An 18898-nucleotide genomic window follows, 5' to 3' on the forward strand; every position below is an offset into this window, starting at 1 on the left:
GTATTAGACACGAGCTTAAAATCTAGTACCTAATTAAAATAAGGGGAAAGCTTAGGTAAAGCGTGCAATATCTATCTTAGGTAAAACATGTGTATTTCAGGGGGCTTATGTAAAATTCAGGGGGTTATGTAAATTTATCAAATTTAAAAATTTAACTTGTAACTTTTTTTAACATGATAGGTAAAGTTATACAGTACTGATCATTTTTTTTCATAAAATAAAATAATAAATTATAATAAATATAATATAAAAACAAAAGAAAGGGACCTACTATCCCCATTTACTAAAGTGAACTAAATTCACCTATACACTTATACATCTAAACTTTACTTATACCTTTAACTATTTACTTCTTTATCATAGATCCCTATATTAACTAAATTCACCTATACACTTATACATCTAAACTTTACTTATACCTTTAACTATTTACTTCTTCATCACAGATCCCTATATTTACTCACTTTTTTCCCTTCCTGAATTATGCTTATCAAAGGAATTAGCCTAGTGATAAGGCAAACACTTTGTGACCTTAAGGTCTCAGGTTCAATCCCTGCTGGGAACAAAAAATAATTCCTTTAAGGTACTCGTTACCAATGAAGCCTAGACTCATATGTGAAGTTTAAATATGCGGGTTCGATCCTTCGGGATGCCCAGATCATGTGGGGATTAGGATGAAGGTATTTTACCGGTATCATATGGCTCATACGGGGTGGGTCGATGGGTATCCAAAGTGGCACCGGGGCTAGGGTTCCCCCCGTTACCTTTATTTTAATATAATGATAGTATTCTTTACCCTTTGCCTTTACCTTTCCCTTTCTCTTATCCATTCGTTGTTGTCAACCAAGCACCCCCCAAAGACGATTATTTAATTAAAATGAATTTTTTTGCAATCATGTTCACACAAGATTAGTTAACCAGTGTGTTAAGCTCGGTACTCCTTGAGTTTGATTAACTATATGTTACATATGTTTTTATTAATACTTGATTTTTTATGGCTAATGTATCTCAATTATGTTACTTTTTATTATTTTATAGATGTAACATTTTATTTTAAATAAATATATACTCCTATATTTTTAGATATACAAATTGTAAGTGAAATTGTCTGTCCAAAGTGTTGACATAAGAAGATCTGATGCATGCTTCACCCCAAAATTCTTATTAAAAACCATAAAATGTTAACCATGTACTCTTAATCTTGCCGTTTTAGATTATTAAAAATCACAATATTTATGTTAAATTAACTAACGTGATTTTGGTTAAAACTTGGTAGATTAAATATATTTTTTTTTTTTTATCAATGGTGAGTTGGTGTAATAATTTGGAGTTTCCCTGACGACTTATAGGTCTCGGGTTCGAAATTCAGCCAATTTTAAGATATAAGGTAGTTATTCTATTATGAGGGTTTGACTTGAGTATACTCAAGTTTAAGTCTGAGAGGCAGAATTATCCCTATTAATAGTCGTGCTCTCGGACGGTTTAGTAGGGGTTTTCCCCAATTAGGTATTTCAATGGCGACACGAAGTTCCAAGCGAACCATTAAAAATGAACTTAAAAAAATAATTTATTTTCATTATGCCTTTTAGACACTTAAACAAACATGTAATGGTATCATTTTGATTTTTTTCATGTTTCATATCTATAATATAACTAAAAGAGGAGGTTGGGGTATACTTGACACCCTTAATCCACCTCCTTGAGTTTAATCCTCCATCTTTATTAATCCTTTAATTTTTTTAATATTAATCTAAATTAATTTACACTTTTTGATTTTTCATCACCAATTTACACTTTAACCCCAATCTAAAACAATTAATTTACACTTTTTAGTTTCCCATCACCAATTTTACACTTTAACCCAATTTAAAATAATTAACTTACACTTTTTGATTTTCCATCACCAATTTACATTTTAACCTAATTTATATTTAATTATACTTTTATATATATAGTTTACACTTTTAGAATATAAGAAACTGTAAATTTTTTATTTAACTAAAGTTGAAAAATAAAAGGTAAACTGAAATCAATATTTATATGGAGTTAATTTTCGTATGTTTCTTCGTTGGGTGGATAATTTTTGGAGTATTTTGACCGATGGAATGGCTATTCAGCTAGCAAATTTTCAAGTTGATTTCGGTATATCTATTTAATATATTTGAATTACAATTTTTTAACTTTGATTAATATATTTTGAGACTACCCGTTGGACGGGCCTGACCACTAGTAATCATATATAATCTTGCATCCTACGGAGTCTTACATTTCCACACTCTAAAATCGCTCATACCTTTCATAATTTACTAAATTCTTATTCTCAAAGACGATTTATTAGAGCAATGCCTTATTTTTCGACAAAAGTTGACCAAAAGTATGATGTATTTTTAAGTTTTAGAGGTGAAGACACTCGTCGTGCTTTCGTTGCACACCTCCACAAAGCCCTTGAGGGTGCAAATCTCAAAACTTTTTTGGATGATCAAGAGATTGAAACTGGACTATCTTTAAAACCGGAACTGGAGAGTGCAATCAAAGCGTCCAAGGCGTCGATTATTGTTTTGTCTAAGAATTATGCTATTTCGACATGGTGTCTTGAGGAACTTGTGTTGATCCTTGACCAACATAGGCTCTTTGATCACATTGCTATCCCTATCTTCTATTATGTTGATCCAAGTGATGTGAGAAAGCAACAAAATACTTTTGGAGATGCAATGGCAGAACACAAAAAGAAAATGGAGGCCGAAAAAAATAAAAAGAAAAGAAGTCAATGGGCTATCAAGATTGAGAAATGGGAGAAAGCACTTACACAAGTAGTTGATTTTAAAGGGAAGGATGCAAACAATTACAAGTAAGTAGCTACTTTCTTGCCTATAAGTTTCATAACACATCAAATACGATATCAATGAAACGAGCGATAGCTTTCGAATTGAAACTTTTTCTCCATCATCCAAGGATGGGTGTTTACTTGGGTTGTTTTAACTGGGTCATGTTACTTTCTACGCTAAGTAGGCATTCCAAAGAAAAACCAAACTTGTGCACCTATCAAGTGCTTATTAAGTATTGAACCACCGCCTCTTCTATAACACCTTGGTGACTTACCACTTAAACCTTCATATTACCATATGATTGAATTGTTATCTTGCCAAAAAGAAAAAGAGTATTTGAATTGTTAAACATGCCTGAAACTTGATCAAAACTAAAAATCTTCATCGTTTAATGATAACTACTTCTTTTTCAAAATTTCATTAATAATTTTTTATTTCAATAAGAATCAAAACAACTTCTTCGAAATAAACACAAAATTGGGTTCTTTAACTCTAGAATTTTGCAAAATACAATGTAATAATTTATTTGGTTAATAAAAAAAAAAATTTAATTTTTTCCATTTAATTTAGTTTGAATGTAAGAATAACATGTTCTAGTATTTAGTTTTGGTTGAACAGGGCAGATATATTAATAGTTTCCAATCAATTATATCATCATTAACTAAATTTTATGCTCGTCTCATATACACGGATTTTACAACAGTATTGATATAAGAATTGGTATATGAAACAAAAAATTACTTATCGTTGAATGTAAAAATATAGTTAAAAAGGAATTGAGATATTCAAATATAGATACTGAATGATGAATCATACTAAGGTTAGATGGTGTAGCAAATTTTCTTTTATACAAACTCTTCTAGATTATCAATATCTTAACTTTGATTATATAATTGACCGAGTTCTCATTGATGTCTTGCAAAAAAATATTTATATTCTCATTAGCCATAATTGTTAGAGTTAATTACTGAAATAGTACCTAACGTTTGCGCCATATTACTGGTTTCATACATTTCCTTTCAAAATTACGCTGATGATACCTAACCTATGGAAATCCCCACTCGGACCATACCGGAGGCCAACGCCGTTAGGTGGCCGTTAAAACCTCCCCCACGTGACTTGCACGTGAATATGTAATATCGCGATTCCTAATTACTGAAATGATACTTAACGTTTGCACGATATTATTGGTTTCATACTTATATGTTTTTTAATTACTTAAATGGTACCTAATGTTTAGTTATTAATTTTTTTTATATATTTTTTTTAATTTGTTTTATTTTTCTTTTATAAAAATTCTCCAAAACTTGTTACAATTTAATGAAAATAGTCAAAATGCACCTATAATCCACTAAAAAATAATACCAAATAGTTATTTCATAACAAAATATAAGTTTTAAAGTTCACGAATAACCAAAAATAGCAATAAAGTATCAGTAATTAAGAAACGGGATATTACATATTTACCCCTCACGTGCAAGTCACGTGGGGGAGGTTTTAACGGCCACCTAACGGTGTTGGCCTCCAGTATGGTCGGAGTGGAGATTTGCATACGTTGGGTATGATCAGCGTAATTTCAAAAGGATATGTATGAAACCAGTAATATGACGCAAAGGTTAAGTACCATTTCAGTAATTAACTCTAATTGTTAAGAACAATATAAATAGCGGCTAGTTAGTGGGGTTTTCAATAATCTTGTGTGTTGTGATTTTAATTATAGATTTCAGTTTATATAAGAAGAATATGTATATCTTAATTACAATCTGATTACAATTACAAATAACAACAATGATTATCCTAATTATAATCCGATTATAATTGCAAATAACAACAGAATTACAATTAATTTGATATATTAATGATTGATCAATTGACACTTGCGTTTTAGTATATATTAACATAAGATAACTACAAATTTATTAAAGAACCATCTAAGGATCCAAGTGTATATATACATGGCCGGCCCAATTATATATGTGGGCTAGGCATTAGTTTAGAGTCCCCAAGTTTATATATTGAGTTAGTTTTTTTGGTTTCAAGTAAAATATAACCACCACTCAAATATAAATGAGAATCTGCTTATTCGAAAAAGGTTAAAATGTTAAAACGAAACATACAAAAAATAGTTTAAGAAAATAAAATAAAATAACTCAGCTCATGTTGTAATCTTTCTAATTTATTTTTGTTGGTTTCCAAGTCCGGATAAAGGAGAAGAGTTTTTTACCGTCATACATATCTGATTTATTTGGATGAACAAACGTTTTTGCTATCCATTTCATCAATCTGGTTTTCTTGCCCAAAAAATTTGTGAAACTAGCATATCTGGAATTACCACTTCCAGATTATGCCATTTCATATTAAGCCGGAATTAAGTGGAAATTCCCGTTTATGTTGGCTATGTGTCCAACCATTCGTTCGAGTTTGCTTGCAACCAGCCAAAACATTTCAACATTTATACCCTGATTTGTGATTTCTGGTTTATGGAAAAGCTCATCATAATCCGAAAGTGAGACTTCCATTAACACATCTCACATATACACACATGCTGTCGTCGTTGCTTGATTAAACATAAGCCTAAACAAGTATTTCGACTTCCAGTTTAATAATGACATAATCCAGAAGCGGTCATTTTCGGGAATACTGGTTTCATAAATATTCTTGGCAAGTGGCAAAAAATGTCCGTATATACCAAAAATTGATACATATCCCCACTCTTTGTATATGCATGTATTTTTTTTCCTCGGTGAGTGGTGATATCACCTTCAAAACCCCTACAAAAAACATGTACATATATATGCTACATATTTTTATATTTCCAAGTTTTGTTAAATTCATGGACTTTTTTTGCTTAGAATCATTAACTGAAAAGTGAAAACATTATTCAGGCTAGAGACACAGTTTATCGAAGAAATTGTCAAGGATATCCACCATAAAATACGTATACCCATAAGGACCAGGAGTAGTCTGCCACAACTTATTGGAATGGAAGATTCAATTACAACAATTACATCATGGTTGAAAGATGGATCCTCACTTAAGGCTGATTTTCTCACTATCTTGGGTATGGGTGGAATCGGAAAAACATCTTTAGCCAAATATGTCTATGGGTTATCTTGTCATGAATTCGAAGGAAGTAGCTTTGTCGAAAATATAAGCAGATCCAAGGAAAAATTCAATGAATTAGACTATCAAAGACAACTCTATAATGACATTTCATCGATAAGATCTATTCAAGTTCGTTACGATTATGAATACACCTCCGGCATCCAGAATGCTTTAGCCGGTAAAAAGGTGTTTCTAGTTCTTGACGATATTGATAGTCCCGACCAATTGAACGCTTTACTTGGAAACAAAGGTTTTCATCCTGGAAGCAAAATCATAATAACTACCAGGGATGCGTGGTTGACAGAGAGTTGTATATTATTCAAAACCATTGAGCCAAGGCATACAAAGCACTTTCTTCATGGCTTAAATGAGACTGCATCGCTACGTCTTTTGTGTTTCCATGCCTTCAAGAGTGAAGAAGTTAAAGAAGGCTATGAAGAGGTTTCAGATGATATTGTGAAGTTTTGTGACGGACATCCATTGGCTCTTGAAGTTTTAGGTGGGTTTTTATATAATCGAGAAGTCACTTATTGTGAAGACCACATGAAAGAGCTAAGGGAAGAACCCGGTTTCTTTGTTGACATGGACATTCGTGTAAACAACGCATTGAGAATGAGTATTGTTTCTTTGTCGAAAAATGATAAGGAACTGCTTAAGCATATTGCTTGTTTTTTTGTTGGAGAAGATAGAGATTATGCAGAAACAATATTGAAGGCATGTGATATTAAAACAAGTTCTGGGATCACTAATCTTATTGACAGATGCCTTCTACGTATCCAATGGAGGAATAAGTTAACAATGCATTCACTTATTCAAAAGATGGGAAGAGATGAAGTAGATAGAGAATCAACTGACCCGGAGATGCGTAGTCTATTATGGCGTCATCAGGATTCATACAAAGTGTTGAAAAGAAAAATGGTAAGAGGCAATACAATCATATATTCATCTTAGTACACAGGTATATAAACATGTACTTTGACACATTAATAAGCATATAAGTAACACATTATATTTGTTGTGTGCCTTTCTTCTTAGGGCACAGGAAAGATTAAAGGTCTTGCCCTTGACACGAGAATGATTGAGAAAGAAAAGTCACGTGGATCGTTATTCGAGCTTGAAACAGATGCATTAAGTGAGATGAATAAACTAAAGCTACTACAACTCAATTCAGTTCAACTCAACGGGTCTTTTAATAATTTTCCTCTAAAATTAAGATGGTTGTGCATGCGTCGTTCCCCTTCAGAGTCATTTCCTTCAGACTTGCCAATGAAGAAGCTAGTTGCTCTCGACTTATCTCATAGTGATATCAAGTCTTTTGACATCTCTTGTAGTAACCCGCAACGACATGGGAAGAGGCAAAAGGTACAACTTAGAATGAACTACTTCATTTTTATTGCTTTTCTGCGTCGACTTATTGCAATGCATTAATTGTTATACCCATATCAACAGTTGATTGGATCAAGCTCAAAAGATGAAAAGTTGCTTGGATCCCTGAAGATTCTTGATCTGAGTTACTGCGATCAGCTTAAGAGTCTAGGTGGCTTTTGTGAGCTACCTGCACTTGAGAGATTATACCTTAGATACTGCAAGAGTTTGGTTAAAGTTTGTGAAACAATTGGCCGATGTCATGAACTTGTTTTCATCGATCTCAATCATTGTAATATGGGCAGAAAGTTTCTAAGAAGTTTAAAAAATTTAGAAAGCATCAAAACACTATTACTAGAAGGCTGTAACCTCGGTGAACTTCCATCTGACACAAGGGAAATGGATTCAGTGAAGACATTCAATGCTGACACCATTGACTTAACCTCACCGATATTTTCCTTTGCTTCCGTGGAGGCTATACCTAGAAATTTTAAGTCCTTGAGTTCTTTACCAAGGTCGTTAGTAATGTTGACGCTCCCATCTAATAACTTGTCGAATAAATCCTTTCCCATGGACTTTAGTTGCCTAACCATGTTAAAGGGACTTAATTTAGATGGCAATCCAATTAGCTCAATGCCCAAATGTGTGGAGAGCCTTCCTGGGCTTGAGATACTTAGTATGAGGAAGTGTAATCTGCTGACTTCAATCAAACATCCGCCACGTACACTAAAAGCGTTGTATGCTTCAGGGTTTTGGACAGACCAGGCAATTGAGACATTAAGGGAAGTTGCATTTCATCAAGAAATGTCCAGACATCAGCTACTAGTTGGTTTTAGTAGCTCCGCGTATTCATCATACGAAGTTCAAGACCTGGTGAAAATCCAAACAATGGCAGGTGTTAAGGAAAAGGTATTATGTGGTTTAGGCTGGTGTAATTTAGACTTCATTATGAAAAAGCACATCGAAACTTATCATTACGCAGGGGGGGCAGAAGGATCTCAAACTAAGGTATTCTCTAATGAATTAACTATCTCGTTTGTGTGAATATATGTATATATTACTATATTAGCTGTGCTGATTGATTAAGTGAAACTGTAAATTTGGGCAGATGCATTATGAATTTGAAACATTTGGAATATTCGGTACAATGTATTGGGGGAAGGTGATGCCAAATTGGATAAGGCATAGAAGCAAAGGGTCACCAATATCATTTACCATCTGTTCATCTCCTAAAAAGCAGCTCAAAGGTTTGAAATTCTGCAATGTGCAGAGGAAGTCGTCTAAAAAGATTTCTCAATGTCCAATTAATCAGTCATTTCTTTTGCCAATGATCAAAGTTAATAATATAACAAAGAACCGCACCTGGATATACAAGGATTGTGTTGAAGGATTGAATGTAGGTGAAAAGTGGATAACATTTATAAGCTACTGGATGTTTGGGATGAATGACATGGAAGCTGGTGATGAAGTTTATATTGCCATTATAACAGACCAACTTGAGAACTGTACAGAAGAGTGTGGGGTAAGTTTGGTGTATGAAGATGGAACCATCAAAGAAGAAGAGGATCTTGATGCTTAAGTATCTACACACATGTTTGTGTCATGGGTACCGGTGTAAGGGGTTGTATATACGTTCTATATTTCTTCTTTTTCTTAATGCACTAGGTATTTACAAGACTACTAGACCACATGTGTTTTTACAGGGGACTTCAGTGTTCAAGACGTTGTCACGAGACTTTAGTCCATTTACACTAACATCTATCAAGTTCGTTGCCAAAAAAAATTTAGCTGAGAAATCTAGATATTATAATATCATTAGAGCTTCCACTACACGAGTCAATGAACACATATAACTTATCAATGTTTACTTACGATTCATTGTGTGAAAAGTTAGTATCACCAAAAACTTTTTTGGTGGTTTACCGGTCCTGATAAGTTGTGTTTTAATATGTAAATATTGTATTTGGAAACTAAGACACCATTATTTGTTGAAACATGTCTTAAACCCGTGTGCCGTGTGTCTAACAAGCAGAGATTTTGGGAATATGTGTGTTTCCTATTGAGTAATCCATGTGTATGTAGTTATGTACACAATAAAAGATAGCCAAACACCTAAACTAAGAAGCATATAAATCTAGTTCCACATAATTAAGCCTCCATAATCACTTTATACAAATCGTAACCGTGATGCCTCCACTGTTATGTTCTTGAGTTGTTTTAAGGAAAGAAAAGAAAAGAATACAATGGATTGTAAAAAAAGTTGTGTTCTTGAGTTTGTTTATAAGATGGAAAAGAAATGAAATGATAAGATTTAAAAGGAAATTTTAATTTTGTTTAAAAAATTTTCTCCCCACATTTGGGATGATTTGGAAGGGGACAATCTTCACATCTAATCTTTTCTTTTCTTTTATTAAACAATCTTGAGAACATAGTGTAAGTGGCTAAGTTGATCCCTAAGTTGAAGCCTCTTTGACATCCCTATTCTTGATACTGGTAAATTTGCAATGATATATTGGTCAACAAGACATTGTGTTGATGTGGTAAAAAATTGGTAAATATACATAGACAGGAAGGCTACCTCTAAGCCTCTATAAAGTGGCAGTTGGATTTATTTTATGTACTCATGGTAGACATGACTACAGGCAGTTTGGATGGCCTTAGTGTGTCTGATTTGATACTCACCCAATCTGGTCAAACCGGTTTCTTTCTTTTTTCCTAAATAAATGGATACCATTTTGGGGAAAAATCACTTAAACGCTAGCGTAAAGGTCAACTTACATCGGTGATACGGTGCGCTGATGGTACCCGTAAGATCCGATTTCATACAAAAGCCCACCCCTAACAGAAATCTTAATTTTTTCTTCCTTTTACTTGACAAGAATGTTCCCTTAACTCAATCTACTAGTACAGGTTCTGTACATATGCTCTCGATTCATAGGTTTAATAAACTACATCATGTTAGACAAATTTGCATTGATTTAATAATTCTAAAATATCATGATAACCAAATGTCTGAAAATAGAAAGAAGTCCTACAACAAAATTGGCTGCTTAGAGAAAATAAAAAAATTACGTCACTACCCTATGATCTGTACAAAGCAACAATCGTCACTGAAGATGAATAATACAGGTAAAACATGATCGGTCACTCTTCCAATACTCCAATAGTATTAATCTCTATTCACTTGCAGGTTCAAAGTTGGGGTAAAACCATACCAGGCCTGAAGGAATTACAGAAGGCCTGTCATGGAGCATGAGGCATCTAACATGCTTACTTTTCATGAAAAAATCATGAAGGACCATCGCTAATTCACATTTGACCAAACAAATCTAAGAGGTTGCCGAAAATCTCTTGAAAACCATTTCAATCTTTGTTTACTAAATTAACACTTTGAGATCCCTGCTAATATCTTCTGTTGCTAGCTCATATATATAAAATATTTGTTCAGTACTACTAAACTTGCAAAGCTCACTATAATTTGCAGATAATTTCTTATTGTTATAAGAAAAGCAGTATCTGCGCAAAACAAGGTCTCATGCTTCTTCAGTTTTTACTAAACAATTTACTTCTACCTATTGAGCCTGTAGATATACAGTTTATCCAGATTCAACCAAATGACTAAAATACAAACCAACTCTAGATCACCAAAGGATTCAAAACTTGGAATGCAAAAACGATTGATAGACTCCCTTTATGCTTTGTAAAATTGCTACAGTTTTTATACAAGGATCATCGCAGTGCATTACTGTTAGGGCACTACTACGAGAAAGGCACAAAATAACCAAACGAAATTTTAGGAGCATTTGTTTTATCTCTACGAGTCAAAGCTGATAGACTTACATACCCCTTCTCATGCACCCTTAAGCTCAAAAGACTGAAAGACATGGCTTATTAGAAGGAAGGTGAAATGATTAGTGAAGACCCACACTTGAAGCTCGTTAACCTTCATTTGGTTTAGGGATCTTCTTATATTCGTAGTTGTTTATGTCAACACTCTGCTGCAAAGCCTGCAACCAAAAGAACCAGATGATAAGCTTCACAAAGAAATGTTTGTGCCAACAGATTAGTTCATCGTAGAGGTGGCATATTGACCCTTTTACTTATGAATGGGTCCATTCTGGTTATATTTCATCTCTAGCAGGTCAAATGGTCAGACGTATTGAATGAGCCAAACAGATAGAAACTTGAAAGTTCATCCCGGCCTGGGTATGCGTGAGATCTTTTATGAATAAAACCTGATCTTTTAATTTACCATTAATTTAATATAACATATGTACAGTGTGACACGCTAAATGTTCATCCAAACCCATTATTCAACTGCCAGACCCGCCCATTTTTCCACATCTGGTTTATAGGATGTTGTCACCTTTAGCTCCTCCTCCAGGGATAAGTTTTTGGGTTTGTAAGCTTCAATAGGTCCTGTTCTTGAAAGGGCTCTTTTCGTTTCAAGGATCTCCCACTCTTGGTCATCTTTCACCTTAGCTATATCCTTGCTGAAGTACACAAAATGGAAATAGAAGAGAAGAATGTTATAAAAATACTATGAGTCAATGAGCTAATTCCAATAATCCATGGGTAAATTGGATATTCCTTTGTAAAGACTAAATATCTATCTTTCACCATTTTGCTGATAAATGATCAAATATGCATTTATTTTAATACGATAAATTAGTTAGATTCAACTCACCTGCCTTGCAGAAGATGACCAAGCCCGAGTGCTCCAAACACAGTGAGTGAAATCATAGGGAGCCCATATCTGATGAACGGTCCTTTTCTTCCCCACCTTTTAAATCCTGACGCTGTATTCTGGATTTTAGAAACATTTGTATCACCAAGTTTATTAGCCTTATTAGGTTCGTCCATTTTCGCTCCAACTGTCGTCATCCTTTACCACCACAAATTGACATGAACTGTCATGGCAAGAATTAACAACGATATAAAATGTCAGATCACCCAAGTGCATAGCCTTTATTAATAACAGCTTATTACTTATAATTTCTTGCGGGTCATTCCGTCAACTAAAATAGTAAAATGATGACACTTAACAAATTTCTACACAATAGTACTCGATTTAAAGCACTTACTAGTCCATTAACATACAATTAGACATGTACTGCAGCTTAAATAAGCTATTCAAGAGATTATTAGATACCCAAGGTAAATACGACGTACTTCTTTCAAACTTTACACACCACTTGCAAACTCTACTTGGTGGTTCAACATTAGAATCTAATAACCAATTCCGTGATACAAACCTCTCAAAACAAATGAAGTCTCACAAAACTGAATGTCACTCGCCCAATAGATCTTTTTAACCAAATTTCAGACAAGATATATCATTATATCTAATACAGAATTTACTCTACTAGAGAACCAGCCTAGTGACCTTGATACTATGGAGAACAGAGTATTATATAAAGCAAAATTTGTGTCACGGACCCGGACTAATAAAAAAAAGCACCACATCACCCATTTTTCCAGTCCAACCAAACGACGACACATCACTTATTTTCCGAATCCAACAAAAAAAGAGTGGTACGTCGGTGCTCTCGTTTGCCACCAACTGCCACCTCAGCAGTTGAGCATCCCTGTAACATAGCAGGGCAGTCGGCCCACTAGTATAGTCCATGTATAAGAAAAAGATACATACACATACTCTTAATTCTTTTAATAGCAGCGTGTAAAAAAGTTCTTGTATTCATAACCAAACCAACACCTAATTGTAACACTAACAATAATAATACATTTCCAAAATTGATATAAAAAATATAACTATACACACACACACACATATATATGTAGTGATTCACTCAGATGTAACAACATTACAACAAAGAGCAAATAGTGAACATGTGCTACGATTACAAATAAAAACTAAAACCTAAATTAAGAGCAAACATGAATTCGAAATCAAACAATATTGATTTATTATACAAAAAAATGAATTTATTTATAATATATAAAAAGAAGAATTACCGATTAAGAGTGTATTATGAAGCTGGGAAATCCACGCGGCTGCTGATTCGAGATTAGTATTTGATTGTTGTAAATGTAAACCTGAAAGGCTGAAACACATATAAAATCATTTCATTAATATTTTGACACGCATTTTATGCCACGTCATAATAAAAATATATATATTTTTTTTAAAAGTAACTCTTAATCATTTCATTAATATGTTGACAGCCTTAGATCTACCAAATATAGATATGCTACTTTCAGGTTCAAACCCATTTTGAGAAAAGAGATATAAAATGTTAATTAAATTTATTTTGACCAATTTAAAAATAAAAATTGAATTCAATTCAGAGTTTCTTGTGAAATAATATACAGTATTTCATGTAACCATTTTTTAAAGCTACTTTTAAAATCTGCTATTTGGAAAAAAAAAAAATCATAATATATTCTTTTGAAGTTTGTATCACTACATTCATATGGTAAAGTTAAATCATTATGAAAATCAATGTGTTTGTAAGGTCAATTCTTATGACGATGGAGGATATGATAGGAGGATCTCGTCATTTTGATCATCTTATGCTAGGTCGCCATGTTTTAGGAACGGGTATACTATCGATGCCCAACTTAAACAAGTTAGCATACATAATGATTTACTCCTTATTATTTTATTAGGACCACTCTAATTCACTATTGAAAGAAATTCACAATCATACCAGATATTCTCGAATCTAAATGAATGATTATTATGAAATTATTAATAAAGTGTTTTAGAGATATTATTACAACCAGAATCAAATAATCATACAAGATGATTATTACAGAATAATAACACAGAATATATATCAATGTGATATATATAAATGTATGTATGAATATGTATATATATTTGTGAGAATATTATCGATCAAAGAGGCTGCAACAAAATGGGTTTTTTGTTGACCCTAAAATCAGCCATAAGCTTGTTTATATAGTCTTCCAGATTTGCATCTCCAGTCCCTCATCTTTCTTCTTTATCAATCATAGCCTTCAGTAATGATCTTCCATCTTTGTGCACAACTAGTCCCTTAATTTTAACAACCTATACTTAAAACAAAGTAAGTTAATAAAACATAATAATAAAACAAGTCTTAATGATCAAATTTGTACATACATAATCATTGTTTTAACATCCCCCCTCAAGTTGATCATTAAACATGTCAATAAACCCCAACCTTTTGCACAAGAAATTGTGTTGATTTTTGCTTAGACTCTTTGTAAAGATATCAGCCACATTGCTTTCAGACTGTACCTTAATGATGTTTAAAATTCCTGTAGTTATTTTCTCTCTTATAAAATGGAGATCAATCTCAAAATGCTTAGTTTTTTCATGAAACACAGGGTTTGCAGAAATCTGAATAGCAGCCTTACTATCACAATATACATTTACAGGAATTTTGCAGTCAATGTTAAGATCTTTTAACAAGTTTCTAAGCCATAAAATTTCACAAGTTATAGCAGCCAATGCTCTGTATTCTGCTTCAGCAGAAGACTTAGCAATGGTTGATTGCTTCTTTCTTTTCCAAGAAATCAAAGTATTGCCAAAAAACACAGCATAACCAGTGATAGATTTTCTAGATACAACACATCTAGCCCAATCAGAATCTACAAAACCTGTAAGTGAAAGATCAGTACCTAGTTTGATATGCAACCCTTTACCTGGAGACTTCTTAAGATACCTAAGTATTCTTAAACCAAGATCAAAATGATCTTTTGAAGGACAATGCATAAATTGAAAAAGACATTGAACTGAATAACTTATATAAGGCCTTGTTAAGGTTAAATATATAAGTTTTCCAATAAGCTTTTGATAAATAGTCACATTCTCCAAAGGTTTAATCTTATAAGAAACTGGTTTTACAGTTATATTCATTTCTAAAGGAGTATGAATAGGTTTGCAACCAAGCATACCAAAGTCATTTAAAAGCTCAAGACAATACTTTCTTTGAGACAAACAAAGACCATCAACAGTTTCTAATACTTCTATTCCTAGAAAGTATTTCAGATTTCCAAGATCCTTGATTTTAAATAATGAACTCAAAAACTGTTTCACAGTTTGTATTTCTTTCTCGCAATTTCCAGTTATCACAATATCATCAACATATACCAAAAGAGCAACAAATTTGTTATTTGCATTTCTAGTGAACAAAGAATAATCAGAAAGACTTTGAACAAAACCACATTCAATTAAAGCACTAGACAACTTAAAATTCCATTATCTAGGAGCCTGCTTCAAACCATATAAGGATTTATTTAATTTGCATACCAAGTTAGTATCATTACATGAATATCCTTGAGGAATATCCATGTACACATCTTCAAATAAATCTCCATATAAAAAAGCATTGTTCACATCTAATTGATATAAAGGCCACTTATTACTAACAGCTAAGGTAAGAAGACATCTAACAGTAACCATCTTCACAACAGGAGAAAAAGTTTCATCAAAGTCAATTCCCGCCCTTTGATTAAACCCTTTAGCAACTAACCTTGCTTTATATCTTTCAATTTCACCATTTGCTTTATATTTTATCTTAAAAATCCATTTAAATCCTATAGTTTCTCTATTAGATGGTAAAGTAGTTAACTCCCAAGTATTATTTCTATTTAAGGCTTCCATCTCATCATTCATAGCATTCACCCAATTAGAATCTTTAACTGCCTCAAAGAAAGTTTTTGGTTCACAACTTTTATTCAAATTAGTTGTGAAACAATATAAATCAGGTTTAAGATGAGAATAGTTAACAACTTTACTTAATGGAAATTTAACTTTGTCAGTTTACTCAAAATCTTTTAGTCTAGTTGAAAGTGTTTTATGTCTTGTAGATCTTCTAAGATTATGATCATTATTATTACCAACCAAATTGTCCTCAGAAATGTTCAAACTCATATCAGTCAATGTAGTAGCATGCTCAACTGTTTGTCTGGTAGAATTTTCAGAATCAATATGTGAAGAGTGATCACTGGTAGCTCTAGAAGTACTGCCAAGTGATGACTTATCACTCATATGATCATCAAAACTGCCAAAGACAAATTGTGGCTCACTGCCAACATTCTGCTCACATACCTTATCTTCCTCTTCATCATTGGACATGGAATAGGCATTACTCTCATAAGAATTAGTGATATCAAAAAAATTAAGATGATTTGTAGAACTAGTGACAGAATTTAAGACTTCTTTGTTATTCATAGTATAAGGAAAAATACTTTCATAGAACTTAACATCTCTAGAATACAAAACACTTTTTGACTCAAGACTAAACAACTTATACCCCTTTTTTGAATTATAATATCCAATCAAAACACACTTTTCAGATTTAGACTCAAACTTGTCAAATACATTTAGTTTAGTAGCAAAACACAAACATCCAAAGACTCTAAGATGACTTAAATTTGGTTCAGACCCATACACTAATTCATAGGGAGTTTTGCCTTTAAGAATAGAGGAAGGAGTCCTATTAATCAAATAAGTAGCAGTTAACACACAATCAGTCCATAGATACAAAGGAATTCCCCCTGAAACATAAGAGACCTAGCAACATTAAGAAGGTGTCTATGTTTCCTTTCAACCACCCCATTTTGTTGAGGTGTATAAGGAATAGAAGTTTGATGCAAAATCCCTTTAGAGTGAAAGAAAGAATGAAGTTTATTGTTAACAAACTCTGTGCCATTATCACTTCGTACAATTTTAATGTGTACAGAAAACTGAGTAAAAATCATGTTAATAAAGAAACTTAAGTGATCAAACACTTCAAGTTTAGATTTCATCATAAAAGTCCAAACAGATCTTGTAAAATCATCCACAATAGTTAAAAAATATTTAAACCCTTCTTTGCTTGTGACCTTATAAGGACCCCAAACATCAACATGTATTAATTCACCAAAAACTTTTGTTTTATGTTCACTCAAAGGGAAAGGTTCTCTGATCTGTTTAGCCTTGTGATAAACATCACAAGGACTGTTAGACTTAGAAGTAAAGTTCAATTTCTTAGCAAAAACAGATAATGCTTGATCAGTCGGATGACCATGTCTCATATGCCACAAATAATTAGAATCAGAAGGAATTTGAGCAGAATTACACACCACATTAGAGCAAGAAGAATTATCATCATACAAATATAAACCACCATGTTGACTACCAGTCCCCAAAACATTCTTTTGAAGTAAATCCTGTATGTAACATTTATCTTCATCAAAACCAATATACAACTTATTGTCTCTAGCTAACTTATGAACAGACATAAGATTCACATTGTATTCAGGAACAACCAGCACATCAAAGAGAATTAGTCCATTTTTTAAATGAAGATTACCAATTTTGGTTACAATAGCACAAGTTCCATTAGGATGTCCAATTTTAAGATTAAGATCAGAAATATCAACAACATTAGACAATCCTTTTGCAGAATTAGTCATATGCTGATTTGCACCAGAATCCATAATCCAAGCAAGAATAGCATGGTATAAAGCAGAATGACAACTATAGAACCAAGAGTTACTACACAATGGCATACCTGCCATATTGGCATGTAGTCCAGCAGAAGCAGAGATAGAAGGAGATGAAGCAGTGTGATCATCTATCAAACTTAACAGCTTTGTTATTTGATCAGTAGTAAAAGAAGATAAAGCAGAATCATTCATAGTATTTCGAGAAAAATCACCCTTAGAATCCATACTAACATGATTATTAGAGAATTTTGAATTATTTTGAAAATTAGGTCTTTTATATCCCAACCGAAAACACCTTTCAATAGTATGACCAATTCTATGATAGTTTGTATATTGAAGATTAGGATTAGGAGGTCTGAAAGTTCTAGCACTATTATCAAAAGTTCGTTTTGACTCAAAATTATTATCAAAAGTTTTCTTTATATCAAAAGAAGGTTTAGAAGGTTTATTGGTGTTATTTTTAGGAAAATTGCTCTTAGCAGAAAAAACAGTAGCAGAATTCACCTTATTATTCAACCCAGCCCTATGTGATTCTTCTTTGGAAATAATGGCATAAGCAGTCCTTACATTAGGTAAAGGTTATTTGATAAGAATATTAGACCTTACACCCATATAAACATCATCTAATCCCATAAGAAATTGCATTAATCTAAGCATATCAGTGTGACTTTTAACAGTAGTTGCAGCAGAGCAAGTACACACAGGCAGAGTTACCATAGAATCATATTGTTTTCAAAGAGAAGTGAGATTATGATAATATTCAGACAAAGAAGCACCATTTTGAGTCAAAGAATTGATTTTATGATGAATATTAAAGATTACAGAACCATCAATTTTATCATATGTGTCCTTAAGTTCTTGCCAAACATTTGCAGCATTTTTAAATAAAAATTTGACCAAGATACAGTTCTTGTGAAACACATCCTAAAATCCAATTAAGCACAACAGCATTGCACCTATCCCATTGACTAGCTAAAACAGGATTATCTTCAGATTTCAAACAAGTTCCATCAATAAATCCTATCTTATTCTTAGTATGCAAAGCAAGTTCCATAGCACAAGACCACACTTTGTAATTATCAGTTCCAAGCAATTTAAAACCAATTAGAGGAGTGCTAACATTATCACTTGCATGTAAGTATAAAGGATCACCAAAATGA

General features: G+C 32.8%; 2 protein-coding genes across 3 annotated transcripts; one reads left to right on the top strand and one right to left on the bottom strand.

Annotated features, from left to right (window-relative positions):
* The first annotated feature begins 2342 nt into the window (after window positions 1–2342).
* LOC122583451 (disease resistance protein RPV1-like) lies at window positions 2343–6721 on the top strand. Its single transcript, XM_043755853.1, has 3 exons — window positions 2343–2848; window positions 5711–6644; window positions 6692–6721. The coding sequence occupies exons 1-3, from the start codon at window positions 2343–2345 to the stop codon at window positions 6719–6721; spliced, it is 1470 nt and encodes a 489-aa protein (XP_043611788.1).
* A 4240-nt stretch (window positions 6722–10961) lies between these two features.
* On the bottom strand, window positions 10962–14075 carry LOC122582345. Of its 2 annotated transcripts, XM_043754714.1 has the most exons (5): window positions 13967–14075; window positions 13272–13360; window positions 11983–12205; window positions 11662–11788; window positions 10962–11302 (listed from the first exon to the last, which is right to left on the bottom strand). In XM_043754714.1, exons 3-5 carry the CDS (start codon window positions 12177–12179, stop codon window positions 11234–11236), a joined length of 393 nt encoding a protein of 130 aa, XP_043610649.1. In that variant the 5' UTR covers window positions 12180–12205; window positions 13272–13360; window positions 13967–14075; the 3' UTR covers window positions 10962–11233. The 2 variants fall into 2 exon arrangements, with proteins under 2 accessions (XP_043610649.1, XP_043610650.1); XM_043754715.1 differs by lacking the exon at window positions 13967–14075 and having other exon boundaries at window positions 13272–13437.
* Window positions 14076–18898: the final 4823 nt, after the last annotated feature.

The sequence above is a fragment of the Erigeron canadensis genome, chromosome 9 (assembly GCF_010389155.1).
Source record: "Erigeron canadensis isolate Cc75 chromosome 9, C_canadensis_v1, whole genome shotgun sequence".
Taxonomy (NCBI): Eukaryota; Viridiplantae; Streptophyta; class Magnoliopsida; order Asterales; family Asteraceae; genus Erigeron; species Erigeron canadensis.

Coding starts and splice junctions, on each gene's coding strand:
- LOC122583451 (XM_043755853.1), top strand. CDS start 2,343: ATGCCTTATTTTTCGACAAAAGTTGACCAAAAGTATGATGTATTTTTA. Junction 2,849..5,710: donor AAGGATGCAAACAATTACAA/GTAAGTAGCTAC, acceptor AACATTATTCAG/GCTAGAGACACAGTTTATCG. Junction 6,645..6,691: donor ATGCAGAAACAATATTGAAG/GCATGTGATATT, acceptor TCTTATTGACAG/ATGCCTTCTACGTATCCAAT.
- LOC122582345 (XM_043754714.1), bottom strand. CDS start 12,179: ATGACGACAGTTGGAGCGAAAATGGACGAACCTAATAAGGCTAATAAA. Junction 11,789..11,982: donor GGTCATCTTCTGCAAGGCAG/GTGAGTTGAATC, acceptor TGTGTACTTCAG/CAAGGATATAGCTAAGGTGA. Junction 11,303..11,661: donor CCCTGGAGGAGGAGCTAAAG/GTGACAACATCC, acceptor TTTTGGTTGCAG/GCTTTGCAGCAGAGTGTTGA.